The 21,238-nt window shown below is 38.9% G+C and overlaps 2 protein-coding genes across 5 annotated transcripts; both read right to left on the reverse strand.

The window, feature by feature from the left end:
* Positions 1–46: 46 nt before the first annotated feature.
* znf76 (zinc finger protein 76) lies at positions 47–11,777 on the reverse strand. 4 transcript variants are annotated; one of them, XM_079891087.1, is made up of 13 exons: positions 11,661–11,777; positions 10,004–10,080; positions 8,736–8,819; positions 8,269–8,346; positions 8,071–8,192; positions 7,921–7,989; positions 6,430–6,546; positions 6,095–6,296; positions 4,790–4,969; positions 846–1,043; positions 565–773; positions 379–483; positions 47–255 (listed from the first exon to the last, which is right to left on the reverse strand). In XM_079891087.1, the coding sequence occupies exons 1-13, from the start codon at positions 11,678–11,680 to the stop codon at positions 172–174; spliced, it is 1,545 nt and encodes a 514-aa protein (XP_079747213.1). In that variant the 5' UTR covers positions 11,681–11,777; the 3' UTR covers positions 47–171. The 4 variants fall into 4 exon arrangements, with proteins under 4 accessions (XP_079747213.1, XP_079747214.1, XP_079747212.1 ...); XM_079891088.1 differs by having other exon boundaries at positions 8,071–8,189; positions 11,661–11,743; XM_079891086.1 differs by having other exon boundaries at positions 565–1,043; positions 8,071–8,189; positions 11,661–11,743.
* Positions 11,778–13,640: 1,863 nt separating this feature from the next.
* cUnh6orf89 (chromosome Un C6orf89 homolog) lies at positions 13,641–20,657 on the reverse strand. The gene is made up of 8 exons (XM_079890214.1): positions 20,539–20,657; positions 19,954–20,381; positions 18,182–18,332; positions 17,647–17,795; positions 17,473–17,567; positions 17,211–17,346; positions 15,102–15,225; positions 13,641–15,020 (listed from the first exon to the last, which is right to left on the reverse strand). The coding sequence occupies exons 2-8, from the start codon at positions 20,140–20,142 to the stop codon at positions 14,938–14,940; spliced, it is 927 nt and encodes a 308-aa protein (XP_079746340.1). The 5' UTR covers positions 20,143–20,381; positions 20,539–20,657; the 3' UTR covers positions 13,641–14,937.
* Between the last annotated feature and the right edge of the window lie 581 nt (positions 20,658–21,238).

The raw sequence follows: 21,238 nt of genomic DNA on the forward strand, positions 1-21,238 counted from the left end.
ACTAGTTTTCGTCGTGTTTCGACGGATTAACAGCTCAAAAACCACATTCCACATAAAGCTTATTTATTAACAAATATACATCTTTATTTTCATCATGTTTAACTTCTACTGGCTCAAAGCAGGTAAAAATAATGAACTAAACATTAAAAAGGCATCTGTGTTTTTCAGCTGTCACTGATCTGAGGTCAGTCCGTTGTGCTGAATCGCTGCTGTTGCCATGGTGATCGCCTCCTCTAATGTCTGCTGATCTTCTAACTGTAACATACAGTTGACAGTCAGATAATCTCACTTTAAACAAACCTCAATAATTTTAAGATATTTATTTATACTCAAAACCACTGATGCACATTTAGTTTGAGGTATATGTTTCGTATTGACCTGTACTGCAATTTGCGTGCCGTTCTCCGTTGCGAGCAGCGCCACCTGCTGGTACGGCGATGAGTTCCCTTCAGTCATGATGCCGTCTGACGTTACTATGGCAACCTGCAGGATGAACGCAAAGACGAGTGAATGACTTGAGCTCTGATAACCATGCAGTACCCTTATCCATCCCATAATACCCACCTGCTGCATCTCTTTGCCGTCTGTAACCATGGTGACGTGCCGCCCGGTGCGGCCCTGTTGCGTGGGGACGGCGATGGTGGTTCCGTCCCGGGTTACCATGGTGACGGCCGTGCCGAGGACCTGCAGGTGTGAGCTGAGGATGTCGTCCGTTTCCATGGTAACCTCGCCATCGCGTTCGTTCTGCTCGGGCGCCTCGAAAACCTCTGCGTCTACACACACGAAACTGTTCTTTGCAAACTTCTTCGCCCCAAAAGTTAGATAACGCAGAAAGCGTTTCTCACCGTCCTCGGCGGTGTCGAAGTCTCCGTGCGCGGTGCGCTTGTGCATGGCTAGCGTCGACGTCTGTCGGTAGGTCTTCCCGCAGTGGCTGCAGGTGTACGGCTTGCAGTGTGTGTGGACCACGTGATGCTTATAAAGGCTGGAATATTCCGTGAAACTCTTCCCACAGCCGGGAACCGTACACAGATACGGCTTCTCACCTGAACATCGTTAAAAGAGTTAGTTGAAAAATAATCATATGAATGCACTTAAAAATACAAATCGAATCGTTCTGAATTTGCAAATCAAATCAGAAAGCTAAGAACCGTATAGATTCACTGTTACTGTTTACCCAAAGATTTAATTAATTTAATTTAATTTAATTTTAATTAATAGTTTTAGTTAGCAATAACAATACTGTTTAGCTTTTGTCAATACGTATGAAGCCCTGCGAACTAGAACACGAACAAATCTGCGTGGGGAATGTTTTCGCAATTGCGCAAATTCACACGATTTCCTATTGGAATGACAGGATTTCGAGTGACGTTAGCGAAATATATGACGAAAAATGTTCGTCGACCACCTTTTTTCCCATGATTAAGACGAGGCGACACCAACGTCATTAAACGTTAACTGCGACTACATCAACGTAAAATAACGTTGACGAAAAAAGTCAAGACTGAAATGTAGTTTAAAAAATTTTTAAAATTTTGTTTTGTTGAATAGAATAGGAGACGAGGCTGTTTTTAACAAAACGTTACGAGCTTTCATGCTCACGGTTGCCAGATTTCAAGAGTTTAAATCCCCCAATCAGAGCTTTGCTGTTACAAGAACAGGTTTTCTACCCGGTGTTTTACTTAGTATTTGTAATCTGGCAGACAAACAAGTAAACTGGAGTTTAGCGATCTTCACTTGAGATGTTCTGCTTAAATTAAAGTGTTGCTTGCGCTGTTTGTGTGACTAAATCTGCAGTCAAAGCTTCTCAGTGACGAACTCTAATAAATCTAAACATAATTCTCGACTATTTACGACTGTGTTCGCTGAATAAATGCTCTTACGCAACTCTGTGTGTGACAATACAAACACTAAAGTAAAGTAATTTGGAACTATTGGATTACTAGGAATTTAATTTAGGTTTTTTAAAGTTTCTTGTTTTCCCTGTGTATGATAAATAGCCTATTATAAATCAGAAAACTAGATGAGGTAAAATAAACCATGCGTAAAATACATTTCTATGTATTATAATTGATTTTAATTTTGAGTAAAATAATCGGGATTATCAATTTAGCCATAATGCAGCATGATGAAAATGTGACTAAGTTTTCATTGAATTTAACTTGACTAAACAAAAATTTGACTAAACAAAAACTTTTTTAAAAAAGTTGCTTGTCCGGAATTTCTTTTTTTTTTTTTTGGTGTAAATATAATTTATTCTGAAGCAATATTGCAGCTTTGACATATTTAAATCTGCATATTTGTGCACCGATATGAAGATTTTGGCCAATACGATAATTCTTGATATTTATATAATATTATTATATAAATCTAAATCCAAGTTTTTATATAATTTTTGAGAGCCTGATTACAAAAACAAAAGTCTCACCATTAAAATCCACGTCCCAAACACTCAATTATAATGATATTCTCATTATATATGACAGACTTGCGCTGCACATTTCACTTAACTATATTTTCCTTTTTTGAAATGATTCCTATCATATTAAACAATCCATTATTTATCGGCCATTTTTAACGCTAAAATTAATATTATATATATGAATAATACATCCCCCTCCCAATCTTATTAAATGTATGATTCATCTTTTATTTTAAATCCTTAAATTTGATTTGATGAATAAATTAAATTAGAATGAGACACTATAGTGCTGTTACCAATCACATTAATTCATTTACACTGAAAAACAATAACTGCATTAAATAATGTTATGAGACTGTTTTAAATATTTTTTTGAAAATACAAATAAGAAATGTTGGGGGGGGGGGATGATACTTTTAAACATGAAACTAAACCACCAGTAGGTGGCGGCAAGAGATCATCTTAATAATAAGCGAGTTATTGATTCAAACGATTCGTTCACACGGCTGATTCACTCAAGAATAAGGCAGTTGTTTATAAACGAGTCATTGAATCTGTGACTCGACCGATTCGCTCAAAACGCTGAATCTAAAACATGGACTGTTGCTGTGATCTTCGTTCGGAACTATTTCTGCTGCTGAAACAGAGCAAAAACAGTCAATATTTTGCGTCTAAAATGTAAGTGACTTAATGTACTACTTGTTTATTGAACCGTCGTATGAAATCAGTGTCACGTTTTCAATCGTGATGCTGTTCAGGAAGTGTGTATCGTGTTATGAATATAAAAATATGATAAAAACTAAAAAAGACGGTCGGCCGTCGGGCAATTTTTGTGCATCGGCCGACTAAGTTTTCTCAGAACACACATGCTAGCTGACAGTCGGCTGTAGTTCTCTCGTGTGTTCAAGAGCAGCTTTCCCCCCCCGGCGCGAGGCGACAACACCGTCGGCTTTCATCAGCGCTAGTTCTCTGGCGTCGGTTTGGTATGGAAGCTCGTTTCCGCCACAAAATAAAACATTTTAAAAGATAATTGCAACTTTTTATCTCACAATTGCGAGTTTACATCTCTCAGAATTGCGTGTTATAAAGTCAGAATTGCGTGAAATAAAGTCGCAATTGCGTGTTTTAAAATCAGAATTCTGACTTTTTTTCTCGCAATTGCGACTTTATCACGCAATACTGACTTTATAACACACAATTGCGACTTTATTTCACGCAATTCTGACTTTATATCTCGCAATTGCGACTTTATTTCTCAGAATTGCAACTTTATATCTCGCAATTGCGACTTTATTTCTCAGAATTGCAACTTTATATCTCGCAATTGCGACTTTATTTCTCAGAATTGCAACTTTATATCTCCCAATTGCGACTTTATTTCTCAGAATTGCGACTTTATATCTCGCAATTGCGACTTTATTTCTCAGAATTGCGACTTTATATCTCCCAATTGCGACTTTATTTCTCAGAATTGCAACTTTATATCTCGCAATTGCGACTTTATTTCTCAGAATTGCGACTTTATATCTCCCAATTGCGACTTTATTTCTCAGAATTGCAACTTTATATCTCGAAATTGCGACTTTATTTCTCAGAATTGCGACTTTATATCTCCCAATTGCGACTTTATTTCTCAGAATTGCAACTTTATATCTCGCAATTGCGACTTTATTTCTCAGAATTGCAACTTTATATCTCGCAATTGCGACTTTATTTCTCAGAATTGCAACTTTATATCTCGCAATTGCGACTTTATTTCTCAGAATTGCGACTTTATATCTCCCAATTGCGACTTTATTTCTCAGAATTGCAACTTTATATCTCGCAATTGCGACTTTATTTCTCAGAATTGCGACTTTATATCTCCCAATTGCGACTTTATTTCTCAGAATTGCAACTTTATATCTCGCAATTGCGACTTTATTTCTCAGAATTGCAACTTTATATCTCGCAATTGCGACTTTATTTCTCAGAATTGCAACTTTATATCTCCCAATTGCGACTTTATTTCTCAGAATTGCGACTTTATATCTCCCAATTGCGACTTTATTTCTCAGAATTGCAATTTTATATCTCGCAATTGCGACTTTATTTCTCAGAATTGCGACTTTATTTCTCAGAATTCTGACTTCATGTCTGACAATTCTGAGAAAAAAAAGTCACAATTCAGACTTGATATATCGCAATTGTGAGAAAAAACGTCAGAATTGTGAGATAAAAAGTCGCAATTATTATTATTTATTTATTATTCAGTGGCGGAAACAAGCTTCCATAGTTTGGTGTGTCAGACTAAATGAAAAAGCAGCTGAGAACAGTGCCACTGGGGCGAAGGTGTGTGTGTGTGTGTGTGTGTGTGTGTGTGTGTGTTACCTGTGTGAATCCGCATGTGGTTCTTGTAGTTGGTGGCGCTGGCGAAGGCTCTCCCGCAGGACGGCTCGGGACACAGGTACGGCCTCTCGCCCGTGTGCGTGCGCGTGTGCACCTTGCGGATGTTGGAGGTGGTGAAGGAGCGTCCGCAGCCCTCGAACGGACACTTGAACGGCTTCTCGCCTGAGAGAGAGAGAGAGGCCACAGCTTGCGGAGATGTACACTCATCACGACACCGATACCAAGACCTCGAGACCGGCTCCTGAACAAACGTTTTTTTCCGATAACAATTTTATGAACAGATAACGTTAGCATTAATGTGAAGAGGGGAAAAACAAGACAGCTAACGGCTGATGCCGCATAAGCACACTTTGCAAGATGCCCAGTTTAATGCGAGTTAATTCTGTTTTCCCCATTTCAACTTTTCTGGATTTCGTTTTTTTAATTTTTCTGGATGGTTAAATTCAATTTTATCAATCAAAAAGCTTCACTGAAATCATTAAACTTGTTCAATTTAACAGCAATTTATTAAGTTTACTTTTAACATTACTTTCTTAATGTTTTTTTATTTATTTATTTCAAACTCCATTTTATTTTTTCCGTTTTATTTAGTCTATATTCCATTTTAATGGTTTAATCAAAAACATATCTAATTAATTAAATTAAAAAAAACACCTTCATTTATTAATTTGTAATACAATAAATCGAACCCTATGAAATGTTGTTGTTTTTTTATTCTGTGTTGTGTATTTATGTTGTGTATAAAACATTAATTTGATCTTTTATTCATAACAAAATTAAACAAGCTTGTTCTTTAATTTTTTGGCAAATAAGTGCTGCACAACAGGTTTACTGTTATATATAACATGAAAGAAATTTTGTTAAATTTTTAATAATAATTCTATTGTTATTAGTAGTAGTAGTAATAGTATTACATTATTATACAAGAGTAAATATATTATATTTATATTATAAAATATATTTCTATCTCAGTTTCTTTACCAGACTTTTATTTTGACGGGCAGCTTCTTCTGAGATGTGATGAAAGTTTCTCTCAAATGAAATGCTGTCAAAGTGAGAATATTAAACCGCTAAAGGACGATTTACATCTGAGTCAAGCCGGCGTAAACTAGTGTTTTTCCCTGACGCCTCGCCACAGCCAATCACACGCTCTTGATTTGGGCGCATCATGCATGCTTTATGCTTATTGGCTCAAGATGAACCCCTCAGGTACCGAAACAAGACTCAGTGGCATCAAGGCCATTCAGGAAGTGCCGACCTCGACCCCCAGCCCAGGACGGCTCGTACCGGTGTGTGTGCGCACGTGCTTCTGCAGGTCTCCGGAGGTCTTGAAGGCCTTGTAGCACATGTCCTCGGGGCACTTGTAGGGCTTCTCTCCGGTGTGTGTGCGCAAGTGGCTCTTCAGCCCGTAGCCCGTGGCGAACGCCTTCCCGCAGGACGGCACGTCACACCTGTACGGGCGATCGCCTGTGTGAGAGCGCTCGTGCACCTGCGACACACACACACACACACATCTGTGAGTGCTGAAGAACTGTGTCTGGTTGCATAAAGCACCTTAAGTGTAATTTCCCTTAAGATTGATCAACTGATCAACCCCAGTGCATTGTGGGAAGGCTGTGTACCTTCAGATGGTGTGCTGTGGTGTAGAAGCGTCCGCAGCCGGTGTGTCCACAGCGAAAGCTTTTCTCTCCGACCGGCGGAGCTTTACTGGAGCTCCACACCTTCCCCTCGAACATCAGCTGACACACACACACACACACACAGGCTGTCAAAATGGCTTAAATATTAGCAAATTTCGATTTATATTTGAATTCTTAATGTTAGAGGAAACAGTGCTGTGTTGTCTCCTCTGCCCACAAGAGGGCGCAATGAGCAAATATAAACCAAATCGAGCAGCGCATCTTTTATTCAAATTGAATGAAATGACATTCACTTTTTAAAGTGCATTAACAATTGTTCTTAAATAAAATATAATTTCCTTAATGTGCATGCAGGGAAAATGAGGTTACAGTGGCACACAGCGTAGTGAACTACATCAACACACAACAGCACACACTCCACTTCTACTCACTACATCTACAACTGATCATCAAAACACCAGACTCTTGATCTGAGCGAGTGCTGAGCGCTTCTGTTGACAGTGCTTCAGCTGATGAAACACACACACACACTCTCACACACACACACACACACACACACACACAGCTCTGACCGATGTGCAGGTTTGGTCAAGAATGTCGTTGCATGATTTTCCCCACAAACTAAGAGGGTTTTCGTCAGCAGGAAGAACCTTTTCCCGCCATTTTTCTAATTAGCAACACAGCTGCACCGCGCTGTACTGGATAAGCTAACAGTAAGAAACCGCGTCAGTAACGTCATCATCATGTCGCACGCCTCTCGACACACCAACAACTCGAATGCGTGGTTTGTGCTTTCGAATGTGCAAACTGTTTTTAAATTAGACGAATATTCGAAATTAGAATTTTTATTTGACGCCATACAGACAATAACACACCTGTCAATCACAATCTGTCTCTCTATCATACCTAAGCGCAGCCTCCCTGTCTCTCTCTCTCTCTCTCTCTCTCTCTCTCTCTCTCCCTGTCTCTCTCTCTCTCTCTCTCTCTCTCTCTCTCTCTCAACGCTGAGTGATTAAACTGCAGTTCATCCACTGGCCACTAGTGGCTGCAGAAGAGGGTCATTACCCATAATCCCCCATGTTAATATGCCCAACTTTACAGCAGACACACATGTTTACAGTCTGGGGCAGAAAGTGGTTTTGGTCTATAAAGCTGATGTTGCCCTTCATGACGACTGTGAGGGAGACGACTTATAACTCATCCGTTTAAATTATATTAAGCCTTATAGTTCTGCATAATTAAGGGCGTGGCCACTTGAGTGACAGGTGGATTGCCGCTGACGTCACTGCTAGCCGTTTGTCTGCTAGCGTTAGCGTCACATCACCTCAGCTAATCCGCCTCGCCGCACATTTTCGTCTATCAGTGACGCTGCCAAGATGGCGACGGCCGGCTCCGCCCACTTCGGGCTTCAGAAACACTACGGGTGACGTCACACACACTTCGAACATATGTTTACACAGTCTATGGTCATACCTGTATGCTGGTCTGCTCCCCGTTTGTGTTCTCTGTGTTTTCATCGACCTCGACCTCTGACCCCGTCAGCTGTGCCACATCAAATCAAACATCAGTTAAGCACATCTAAAATGACGGTATGATGTGGCGAGTGTCGTGTGTGCGTCAGACCTTGCTAGCGTAGCTCTCCAGCGCGCCGATGGCGTCAGGGTCCGTGTTCATCTGGTGGTGTATGTACGCGGTGCTGCCGTCCTCCAGCTGAACCGCCTCCACGGCGCCGGGCCCGAACCCTTCTGTCACACACAGAGGTCAGAGGTCAAACGTGCACAGAGCTCAAACGCGTTCAGAGATCATGTACTCGAGCGGCACCTTTAGGCGTGTGGTGAATAAACGCCGTGCTTCCGTCCTCCAGCTGTACGGCCTGACCGTCCTCGAACGCCAGCGACTCTACACACACACACACACACACACACACACACACGTTCATCAGCATCAACTACACTTCAATGGCTAAAACTGTAACTGAAATAAATATAAATTAAAGCTAAATATATAAAATAAAAATGACAAAATCACATAAAATTACTAAGATGTTAAAAATAAACATTTATATAAAATACTGATATATATTATGCAAATAATTTTATGGTAGTAATAATATTTGATGGCATAGACAATATTGAGAATTACAAAACATCTGGTAACAATTTAGTTAAGGTTGTTTACTAATACAGTTTTAAAATCAGATCTGTTCAAATTCATTAATGCACTACGAACGAACATGAACAAACAATAGATAATTATATTATTTATTTTAATTATATTAGATATAATACCTTTCTGTTGAACGGTGACGTGTTGAATGAAGGCGGTGGTGCCGTCCTCCAGCTGAACCGTGTTTCCCTCCACCAGACTCCCGTCTGCACACACACACACACACACACACACACACACACTCTGACCATTACCGTTAGACATTACACTGCTTTTCTTACTTAGATTTTCTGGAAACAAGACAGAAAATCTAAGTAAGAAAAGCTTTTTTTTTTATTAGTTTTTATTTATCTTTCATTTATATTTTACATTTAGACATTTTCTTACTAACAAGCTTTTCATCCAGTATTTATATTTTCTTTCGACTTTCAATTACTGACTATTATTTTCACTAGTTTTGGTTAACAACAACAACACTGGTTTGTTTATATCGCTAGATCATTTATAGATCATTTCATTTATTTAAAGGGGTCGTGGCCTGAGAAATCAAATTATCCTACAAATTAAAATTTAAAGCTATTTCCAGCAATTTTACATATTGTAAAGCTACATATTTCCAGCTAACTTATTGATCGCAGAATCAAAAGAAAAACAAAAAATATATATTTTTAGCATTTCTTTAGGTCAATTAAAAAAATTACCATTTCAATATTTTAATTACAATTAAGCAGATTTTCAAGCAATGTGAAAAATTGTAAAGTATTTTATGATCATTTATTGTACTGATTTTAACAAAACATAATTTCATTGCTGCAATAAAATTAGATGGAATAGAACACCCAGTAATTTTAGTTGAAGTACTAAAATGGCTAAAACTGCAACTGAAATAAATATAAATTAAAGCTAAATAGAAATATTTAAAATAAAAAAGAAAATCACATAAAATCACAAAAATGTTCAAATGTAAAAAATAAACACTAATATAAAATATTAATAAATACCATAATAGTATACAAACAATTGTATTGTAGTAATTAAATTTGATGTAATAAAATTACAAAATACTAATACAATTTTAAAATCAAAAGTTGCATCTGTTAAAATTAGTTAATGCACTATGAACCAACATGATCAATTGTATTATTTATTTTAATCATATTACAACTAGTGCATCCAAAATAATTGTATAGCTATCGTTAACAAATAAATAAATTCTGTAAAAAATATATTGCTCATAGTTCACGTTAACTAATCATGAGAAATGAATGAAAATAGTCACAAATCAGTCAAATCTAATGGTTCTATGTGCCTTGTTTTCTTTTAGCAAATGATATATTGATTTATATTTGATATATATATATATATTTGTGAGCAGAAGTGTGTGTCTCACCGCTGATGGACTGCTGTATGTACGCGGTGGACCCGTCGCTCAGAGCCACGGCCTGAAGCCCCAAACCCTCCATCATCCTACACACACACACACACACACACACAGTCAGCCAACAACACTGTCACATGCTCTTCATTAACACACTCAAACCTCCTGAGAGTAGGGTTCGGTTCACACACTGCATGTGGAAACGTGTTTAGAACAGTCGAGTGAATAATGCAACGAATGAATGCAAACAATAGGCTTAGGAACGTAAAGTTCATGTTATATGGAACTCGTATGTTTATAGGGATAGTTGATCGACAGTTGTAACATCTGTATGTCTGTGGACTGAAGACAATAATACTATGGGAGCTCGTTTCCGCCACGGAATAAAAAATAAAAATGGTAATTAATTGTGACTATTTCAGAATTCAAAACTGGCAATTGTGAGTTTCCATCAAAATTCTGAGGAAAAAATGTCAGGATTTCTCATAAATGCGAGAGAAAAAAGTTAGAATCAAGAGATAAAAGTCGCAATTACATTTTTTTTTTATTATTCTGTGGCGGAAACGAGCTTCCACACAGATATCGTCATAATTCAGTCAGTCAGTAAAATGTTGATTCAGTTTTGCTGCAAAAGTAGTCACTATTCAGTTGAAGAGTTAAAGTCCCCCTGTGGTGAAGATCCAGCGTTTAATGTTGTTTATGTGTCTATGTGGTGTTTTTAATACGCTTTAACACAAACCATGTGTAAATTCATAAGTCGACAGCATTGCTGAGTATTTCCTCCTTAAAACTGCAGTGAACAAAACACGCTTTGAAATCGCTGGTGTTTCTGACGTCACAAACTACCTTGTAACCAATCAGATCAACGTGTGATCGTCAACCAGTGGATCTCTGAGCTGAGTGAGTGAGTGGAGGCGGGGCTCATTTGCATATTCATAGAACCGCGCATACTAAATGAGGCAAGGGTGTAGAGTTACATACAAGATATTTTAAGGCATGAAAAAAAGAAAAATTCAAAGAAAAAAACGTTTAAATATGTCATTTTGGTGATCAAAGATGAGTTTTAAGGGATACAATTATTGACTACAGGGCTTTAAGCTAATTTTCGCGGTCGAAATCCACGTCATCGAGAGTTCCCCGCGCCGATTTCGCTCATTTTCAAGTTGGTCACGTGAATTCGCCGCGTTCAATCACCACTTTTTTTTTACAATAAAGCAGACATTTTGTATTTGTGCCAAAATATGTTGAAAGAACCATATTTGTGCTGCTGCACAAAACACTACAAAAGTACTACCATGTGATATCTATGTTAATACCACCATGGTATGTTTGAGGAACCCGGGTGCACCAGGTAAATAACTTTGAATATGAGTACGGTGATAATTCAGGACTGTGATGCATATCAAACGTCCAGCATTATACCATATTATTATTACAGTACTTTTTTGTGTGTTTATAGTCCGCTTGAACACGGACACGCGCACCGCCGCAGGCCTCGTGTTACACACATTTACAGTCACGCATACACGCGCGTAAACACACATATAGACGGTTAGAGCGCCAGAATAATGTAAATAATGTCTGAGTGTGTGTGTGTGCAGCGCTGCTGTGTCCTCCACTATCCCATCATTCTCTCTGGAGCAGCAGCAGCGCAGGCTGGGATACTCACCACCGCCAGCGGCCCGACATGCACCGCGACACACGGCAGCGCGGCCCGCGCGATCAGTGCTACGGTGGCCGCAGTGCGTCTGTCCTCCGGCAGGCGGCGCTGCACTTCCGCAAACTCGTTTTTAAAAGACCAACAGATAACTATAGAGAGCCTAAGTCCCGCCCCTCCGCTTCCGGCTCATGGGACCTTATTTCGGAAAAAATATGTATGGAAGTCAATGGCGAGAGATAACTTATCTTTTTATTCCGTCTGAACTGTGCCCTGAACTACACATATGATGTTTGCCAATTTAAAAGGTAATTATGAAAGTAAAGAAAGTCGCAGTTTGTCATAAAACAGAAGAGTAACGTTTAGTTTTATGTGAAAATTGCTCAATGAACTACATCTCTCGTCTCGCACTATGTACGTCACAAGATCCGTTGCTCGTATGTGTGTATTCTGGCTCAAAACACTCAGGCATGACGGCGTAACGTTACGATTATAATGTAAGACTATAGAAACAATGACTGACGTTAGCTTCAGTAAAGTTAGCTTCATTCATTGAGAGAAAAGGTATGACGTCGCGTGTGCGCCTTCTGGGTTTGTAGTCTTTGTAATTACGTGTTTTCACAGTCTTATACCTCAGCAGTTTTATATCAAGCTGCGACTTTCTTGACTTTAAAATGTATCTTTTAAATTGACAAACATCATATGTGTAAATCAGGGCACAATTCAAACGAGATCAAAATATTTGTTGTCTCTCGCCATTGACTACCATACAATGTTTTTCCGAAATAAGGTCCCATGGTGGTCGACCGGAAGGGGCGGGACTTAGGCTCTCTATACTGTTTATAAATTATTTTATTTCAATAAATAACTTTCTAACCTTATTCCAAGAAACGTATTCAATAAAATAGAACATGAAAAAGATAGGATAAAATAGTATTGAAAAAATAAACAAAAATAATAAGTACACAAAAAAGCACAGACGCTACAGTAAAAATAAAATAAATGTATTTATTAAAGTAATAAAGTTAAGTGTAGCAAAGAGTTTTAAATACCATAAAGATGTGTATCTTCATTGTTTTTGTAATGATTCATGTACTATTTTGCCATTTCTGTTAACGGATATAGAGATTTTCCAAAGATAATAATTAGTATATTATACTTCAAAAAATTGTAGCATTTTTGTAAGGTGAATGATCAGTCCGAAGTATTTAGCACATAATTATTGTGAAAGGTATACATAACAGATTAAATGTTTGAGCCAAAGCGCGCCCCCTGCTGCCCTCAGAGGGAATTACGTCACATCCTCCTCCAGCTTCCGGCTTCTTTGCGTTTCTGCTCTTAATACCCCGGAACCGGAAAAATGTAGTAATTCTGTAATATCACACCGGGAAATGTCAGCCGCCAGCTTTCCCTGAGCAAATTTAAACAGCAAAAAAAATTAATTTGTTGTTTTGGAGAATAAAATCAAGCAGTATATCCAAGCAACAATATCCAAAAATTATATTTTTAATGTTAATACTGTTCTTTCAAAGTAAATGTTGACATATCTTGACATGTTTTTATGTAATATACATATATAAAATATAAAAATATGATTATTTTTATTTCTATATATTGATTAATTAAAATATTTAAATTATGCATATATATATAAATATATACTTGCACAAATGCACACAATTAAATATTTTTCATGTTATATTTATAATTTAAATATACGAATTATATATATGATATATTTAAATTATAAATATATATAAAATGAAAAATATTTCATTATTTATGTGCATTTGTGCAAGTATATATATATATATATATGCAAAATTAAAATGAACTATATAGTTAATAATAATAATATAAAATATTGATCAGCTGTTTTTTGGTATTTAAACAGTTTCTTCATACTCAACTCTGGCTTTAGACATTATAAAGTTGAAAAAAAGTTACTGAACAATCCCATAATTCAACACACATAAACACTGAAAGCACACAGTGGTTACGAACAGCAGCTTTTGTTTACTGTGTAAAATCACAATCAACATAGATCTCTGAATCATATTAGTAAATCACATAATCTTCATCTTATTCTCATTATTTACAATGATTAATCTCCGGAGGACAAAAAAAAAAAAAACTCCATCGACACAATCTGATCGCGATGATGATGTCATCACATTCGGTCGTCTCTGATTGGTGGAGAGGAGCGGCGAGACTCCACCCAACACTCATCAGGATGTGACATCATCAGCTGATGACAAACATTTAAAGTGCTTTGATTGGCTGATCTGCAGAGCGTCAGAGAGACAAACGGGTGAATCTGCATCGTGACGTTATATTCATGACAATAACACACACTTTCACATTACTGTAACGCAAAAATATGCTTTCATTACCGTAACATAACAAAAAATAATTCTCCTTCTCATCACTTAGGTTACAATAATGAAATACATTCTCATTTTTATTACCACAATACACCGATATTCTCCTTCTCATCACCGTAATGCACAAAAAAAGGTAGTTCACATCACCATAATTTAACAATAACAATATTCTCCTTCTCATTACCGTAATGAAAATTATATACTCATCCTCATTACGGTTATGCAAAAAAAAATTATCGCATGGAAAAATATTCTCAACAAAAAATACTGGTTCTCATCACCGTAATACACCCACAAAAATCATCCTCATTACCGTCATATAAAAATATACTTACCATAATATGGAGAAAATATTCTCACCTGGTTTCCATCACTGTATTACAGAAAAAATATTCCCATTACCCTAATATAAATATAATACCATGATGTAAAAATACTTAATATATTATTTATTTTTGCATTACGGTAATGAGATTTATTTATTTATTTTTTGCATACTGTAACAAGATTGAGGTTTGCATCTCAGTAATTTGAGTTGATAAAAAGTGCTTATTTGTCATGAAAATAATGTCAGAAATAATCAGAAAGCCCTAAAACACACACGTGATTTTCTTTCAACAAAACAAAACTTATTTTTAAACTCCGGCATGAATTACGTCCGAAAACATGTTCCTGAGTTTCATCCAGACAGACGGCGGTCAGAAAACACCGGAGCTCAACGAAAAGACCAACGAATGAAGAGAAATAATGATGTCATTTCCTGAAGACAATCCGAGGGTCACGCGGCGTCTGGATTTAGCATCTGATCTCTGAACGGCCGTCGTTCTCCTCAGCGCTGATCGCCGCCAGTGAAGGTTTTCTGCGAGACGGGGTTGAGTCCACAGTATTGGCACGAGGAGCCGGTCTCAGAGCACCGGACCGTCACACATCACGTCCTGAGATCCGTGCGGGAGAAGCTCCATCAGCCAGTGGCGCGGGTCGGCGAACACTGCAGACACACGGACACACACACATCATTGAGACGCTGCTTCCTGACCGGAAGCCTATCGGATCATGTGATGGTCTTTACCCATGTCTCCCGGCTCCAGCCACAGGCTGAAGGAGCGGCAGTGGTTTTGGCATCGCTGGACGGGAAGAACATGAACAGCCGGAGAACCGTCAGCCACCACGAGCCAACCCAACACCTGCACTCTCTGCAACACACAACACGCATATATAGAGAGAGTGTAACGCATATATATATGTAGTGTAACGCGTATATAGAGTGTAACGCAAATAGAGTGTAACAGAGTGTAACGCAAATATAGAGAGTAAGTGTAATGTATTTATAGAGTGTAACGGATATAGAGATAGTGTAACGCATGTAGAGAGTAACGCATATATATATATATATATATATATATATATAAACATATAGTGTAACACGCAGATATAGAGTGTAACCCATATAGAGAGAATAACGCATATATAGTGTAACACAGAGTGTAACACATATATAGAGTAAGTGTAATGCATATATAGTGTAACGCATATATAGTGTAAGTGTAACGCATATATAGTGTAAGTGTAATGCATATATAGAGTGTAACGCATATATAGTGTAAGTGTTATGCATATATAGTGTAACGCATATATAGAGTGTAACATATATAGAGAGTAACGCATATAGAGCGTGACACATATCAAGTGTAACTCATATAGTGAGTGTAATGTGTATATATAGTTTAACGCATATAGTGTAAAGCATATATATATATAGTGTAACATATATAGAGAGTAACTCATAGAGTGTGACGCATATAGAGTGTCTCATATATACAGAATGTAACATGTATATATATATATATATATATATATATAGTGTAACGCATATATAGAGTAACGCATAGAGTGTGACTCATATATAGAGTGTAACGTATATATATATATATTGTAACGCATATAGTGTAACACAGAGTGTAACGCAGATATAGAGAGTAACGCATATAGAGCGTGACGCATATATAGTGTAACGCATATAGTGTTACGCATATATAGAGTAACGCATAGAGTGTGACTCATATATAGAGTGTAACGTATATATATATATTTATTTATTGTAACGCATATAGTGTAACAGAGTGTAACGCAGATATAGAGAGTAACGCATATAGAGCGTGACGCATATAGAGTGTAACGCATATAGAGTGTAACACATATAGGGCCCTATTTTAACGATCTGAAACGCAAGTGTCAAAGCGCAAGTAACTTTGTGGGCGGGTCTTGGCGCTGTTGCTATTTTCCCGGCGGGATAAATGACTCTTGCGCCAGGCGCAAATCTAAAATGGGTTGGTCTGAAGTAGCTTCATTATTCATAGGTGTGGTTTGGGCGTAACGTGAAATAAACCAATCAGAGCGTCATCTCACATTCCCTTTAAGAGCAGGCGCGCTTGTTCTAAAGCGAATTCCTATTATAACGGCGGACTTGCCAGACGCACGCGAGGAGCGGTTCACAGCCGAGGAGAGCAACGCTCTCGTCAGGGACGTTGGGGATGGAGAAACCCACCCATTCGGTTAAAAAGGCGTATGATAATTTGGGTAACTGTGTAAGCTAGATGTATGCTTTTATAATAAATTGTCTATCTATCTATCTATCTATCTATCTATCGTAATAATGTATGATTTGCAAAAATGAAAACTGCTGCTTCTGTGTAGATGAGAGAATCAAAGTGTATGCGCGTTGTGCACACGCTACATTGATTATGGCCAAGCATGCGCCCTTAAAATAGCATATGAATAACATGCGCAACGCGCCACTGACTTTAAACCATTTTTTCCTGGTTAGTGGCGCAACTGTTTTCTAAACCTGCAAAATAGCATGAAGGAACGTTTGCGCTGGAACACGCCTCCTTTTTTGCGCTGAACCGCCCAGGGAGCGCAAGTTCATTCCCTAGTTTAGCGACGTGCTTCTGTGGAGGAAAAAACGCGCTTTGCGCGGGTGCAAAATAGGAATGATACATGCGTCGGTGTACAAAGTCAATTGCGCTGGGTGCAAGATAGGGCCCATAGAGTGTAACACATATAGAGTGTAACACATATAGAGAGTGTAACACATATAGAGAGTGTAACGCATATAGAGAGTGTAAGGCATATAGAGAGTGTAACGTGCACTAGTGCTGATGCCGTGAGAGTGACGGACCGTGTGACGAGGGCTGGTGATGTCACTCAGCTGGCAGCGCTGCAGGGTGGTGCCCGTGTTCTCCAGCAGGGGGCAGAGCTCCGCGTCAGGGAACAGCCAGCCGAGAACTGTCTCTCTGGGACTGGACGAGAAACTCCTGACGGACGGACACACACACACACACTAACACAGTTACAGCACACTGGTTTAGTTCTGTGGGAAGCTGCTGTAAACGTTGAGCATTGGATGTGTGTGTGTGTCAGACTGAGTGAAGCGTCATTACCAGAGCAGAGTGAAGTTGGCAGGAGACGGAGAGAGAGAGTCAGACGAGGAGAACTGATCCAGCTGAGACACACGCCGAGACAGAGACGCTCCACCCTGAAACACACACACACATGTTAACAGCCACAGACATAAGAGTGTGTATGTGAGTGTGAGAGTGTGTGTGTGTGTGTACCTTGAGCAGCAGTGGCTGTGTGAGTCTGATCTTCCCCGCAGATGCTCTCAGTGCGTCAGTGAGTTCCATCACGTCGGTCACGTCTGCGCAGGCGGAGCAGTTCACCGGAGCCGTGTGCAGAGCGCCGGACGCCCAGCGCTGGTGAAACCCTACACACACACACACACACACACATATTCATATGCACATACCTATGGACTGAACACGCAATACGTATGTGCACGCCGTCAGCGCTTTCACAGATTCGTGTTTTTGAAGTTTGCGCGATGATAACGTTTTCAAAAAAATAACTAATAACTAATGATCTTTACAATGGAAGTGAATCAATCAAAACTAACTTTATCTGGACAGTAACTTTATTCTAGATCTGCTGTAAAGCCTGAACAATCTCTGTTACTGTAATCTCCTGTTATCACTGTAAAGCTGCTGTGAAACAGTCTATATTGTTAAAGCGCTGTATAAATGAAGGTGACTTGACACACACACACACGTGTTCAGATACACCTGTGGGAAGGTGTGTGTGAGCGGGTCTCACCGTGCAGGTTGTACTTCTGTGCGATGGGCAGCGCCAGCAGACGCACGTGACTGAGCGGAGACGAGCTGTTGTGTCCCGCAGCGCTGAGAGATCCCAGAGGAGACGAGAACACCAGCACTGCCACCAGCAGGACTCCCACCGCCACTGCGAACTGAACACACACACACACACACACGTGTAAGCAATAAGCTACGAGAGGCTGTGCCGTATGGTGAGCACTAGCCTCGAGTACCTTATTGCTTTTATAAAACGGTTACCACACAATACAAATATTAAAGCCAAAAAAATATGTATTAATGCAACTTTCATGAAGGTAAATCACTAAAAGCCTTCCTTCCGCTGGGAAAAATAGTCCCTGACCGTGAACAGCAGCAGAAGTTACACACATTATTTCACCGTTAGATGGCGGCAAACACTGTCTTTATGAGCGAGTCAGTCAGTAGAGAAGACTTTTATATTGAAACAACTGAAATATTATTATTTTTTAGGACTGAAACTTGTGAACACGGAGAAGCAAGACGCCACTGATAAATGACTAGCGTGTCACGGCACAAGAAAACTTCTTAACTGGTAAAAGGACAAGATATCGCAGCGGACATTCAAACTGATTTTTTTATTATGAATGAAGGAAAATGCTGTGTCTACTGTAAATGCAGCAACACTCGCTTACTCGACCTCGCACAATACTCTATAAGCTTCAATGAACAATCAATGAGATCAAACATGTTTACGTTGCTAAGAGTGGTTGCTAGGGGTGTTGTGTAGTGATATATAGAACCGATGGGTGAAACGCTTTATCGTGAATAAAACACAGCTATTGACCAATCAGAATCAAGGACTGGAACTAACTGTTTTGTATAAAGATATATAGACTAATGGTGCGTTCAAGTTCTCCTGGGAAGTTTGTGCTTACGTGCGTTCAAGTCTCTTTCGTCGGAGTAAGATGGCAGTGTACTTTCCCTTAATTAATAGGGTATATGTCGAACGTCGCATGACGAAACCGGAAACCTGGTCTCATCGCATCCGCTTGTCATAGAAAGTGTTAACAGCCGTATGAACTGACGCCGATATCTATGGAATTTTAAGGTAATCAGCTAACCTACCTATCTCACTTTGTTATTGGCGTTTTATTCTATTTAAATATCTAAACGTTAGTGTGAAGATTTTTTTTTTTTTTTACTTTTAAATATCGATCTTCACATGCGAGGGACATTGGTTATGATCATCTTTGCTCGCTCCTTTTAAGTTATCTTGAGTAAAACAGTAAAAAAATGCAAGAAGCACATACAAAAGACCTGAACCGGAAGCGATGCGTTCTGTTTTCCGGTTTCGTAATGCGACGTTCGACATATACCCTATTACACAAAAATACAGCAAGGTTCTTAAACTCTAGTTCCATCAGGTGTACTTTGTTTTTTTATGTTTTTAATTAATTTGCTAACTTTATCGTTACATGTTATAATGCCATCATATTCTGTGATTAGCTTACTTCGCTGTAAATAGAAAAGCCTGACAATATCACTGCTATATACCTGTAAGTATCGCGGTATACCGCCATGTTTCTCACTGACACGCCCACAACTCGTAAAGATCGGGGCTTAGAGATAATCCCGAGCTTCCCACTCGTATTTACGACGTTGTGGTGGCGTTCATGTGCGTTCAACTCCTAAACACGATCTTTACGAGATGACTTGAACGCACCATATAAAACTCATGTTATCCGTCCGGATCTCGACCCGATATTCCGCGCGTTCGGTCACGTGTTCCCGTACCTTAACGGCGGCCCTCAGCACCGGGAACTGCGGCGGGTCTCGGCGGGGCTCGTTGGTCTCCAGAACCTGCTTGATGAACTTCTCGATCTCTCTCTCGGTCATCCCGTAGCGATAGCCGGACTGCCGGAGGATCTCGATGCTCTCCGACAGCTTATCATAGATGCAGGGTTCACTGAGAGACGAGCCCATGATCTCGAGTGTGTGTGTGTGTGTGTGTGTGTGTGTGTGTCAGTCAGTCAGGGCCGCATCATCATCAACATCTTCATCATCTTCAGCAGCACAATTAGGTTAAGAGGTGTTTGATTGACAGGTGATGAGTCCTCTCTCTCTGTGTGTGTGTGTGTGTGTGTGTGTGTGTGTGTTTGACAGATGTTGTCTTTCTACCCTAAATCACGGGAGAAAGCGTTTCCCTTCATGATTGACGAACCCTGTAAAACATAATATCAAGTTATGTATCGAAACACTGATAAACAGACAAGCGTATGACAGTTTTCCTTAGCGAGCCGCACAAACTCCCTCAACTACAGCCTTTATCTTCCGTTATCCGCACAAACACTCATCTATAAAGACAAATGAGCATCTTACTGTCGGTTTATTGCTGATTTGTTGATGATTTCCCTCAGTTTTTGTGAGTTATTTCACTCGCACGTTCACGCTAACACTGCTCGCGCTGAGTCTGATCCGCGAGCGTTACTCATTTGCGCGTTCACAACAGTGGATTCAACACGCTTATCGGGATAACAACGCTTTCATTCGCGATATTTTCGTTGATTTTAAATTAAATAGTCGTTACGATACACTATAAAAATGAACTGCGTAATATTCTATAGTTTTATTTATTCGAATGTTTTTTTTGTGTGTGTGTGTATATTTTGGGGGGTAAAAAGAAGCGAACATGCCGCTGTAAATGATCAAATAGGATTTTAACTCCATAAACTCTAACCTTACCGAACCTTACCAAACCTTGACCTGACTAAATATTAACTCAAAACAGCGGATTTTATCAAACTGTAAAAAGCACTTACAGACAAAGATCATATTTTGGCTCAAATAAAAAATAAAAAACGTTCTCAAAATGTATGTGATGATTTGATTTATTATGTAGAAGCAATTATTATTACTATATTTTATAGTAAAATATTTTATATTATGCTGTTTTATGTCTATTTGACAACAATACCATTTTATAAATCCGATTTACACACACACACAGTAATCAATATAATTGTGGGATATATTTGATTTTATATTTGTCAGCGGTCTCGAGTTTATAAGAATGCTTTAT

The sequence above is a fragment of the Squalius cephalus genome (genome assembly GCF_949319135.1).
Source record: "Squalius cephalus genome assembly, chromosome: 13".
Taxonomy (NCBI): domain Eukaryota; kingdom Metazoa; phylum Chordata; class Actinopteri; order Cypriniformes; family Leuciscidae; genus Squalius; species Squalius cephalus.

Coding starts and splice junctions, on each gene's coding strand:
- cUnh6orf89 (XM_079890214.1), bottom strand. CDS start 20,142: ATGGGCTCGTCTCTCAGTGAACCCTGCATCTATGATAAGCTGTCGGAG. Junction 18,333..19,953: donor TGCTGAGGGCCGCCGTTAAG/GTACGGGAACAC, acceptor GTGTGTGTTCAG/TTCGCAGTGGCGGTGGGAGT. Junction 17,347..17,472: donor GCCAACTTCACTCTGCTCTG/GTAATGACGCTT, acceptor TCCGTCCGTCAG/GAGTTTCTCGTCCAGTCCCA.
- znf76 (XM_079891085.1), bottom strand. CDS start 11,680: ATGTCGGGCCGCTGGCGGTG. Junction 8,193..8,268: donor TATTCACCACACGCCTAAAG/GTGCCGCTCGAG, acceptor TGTGTGTGACAG/AAGGGTTCGGGCCCGGCGCC. Junction 6,547..7,920: donor GGGAGCAGACCAGCATACAG/GTATGACCATAG, acceptor TGTGTGTGTCAG/CTGATGTTCGAGGGGAAGGT.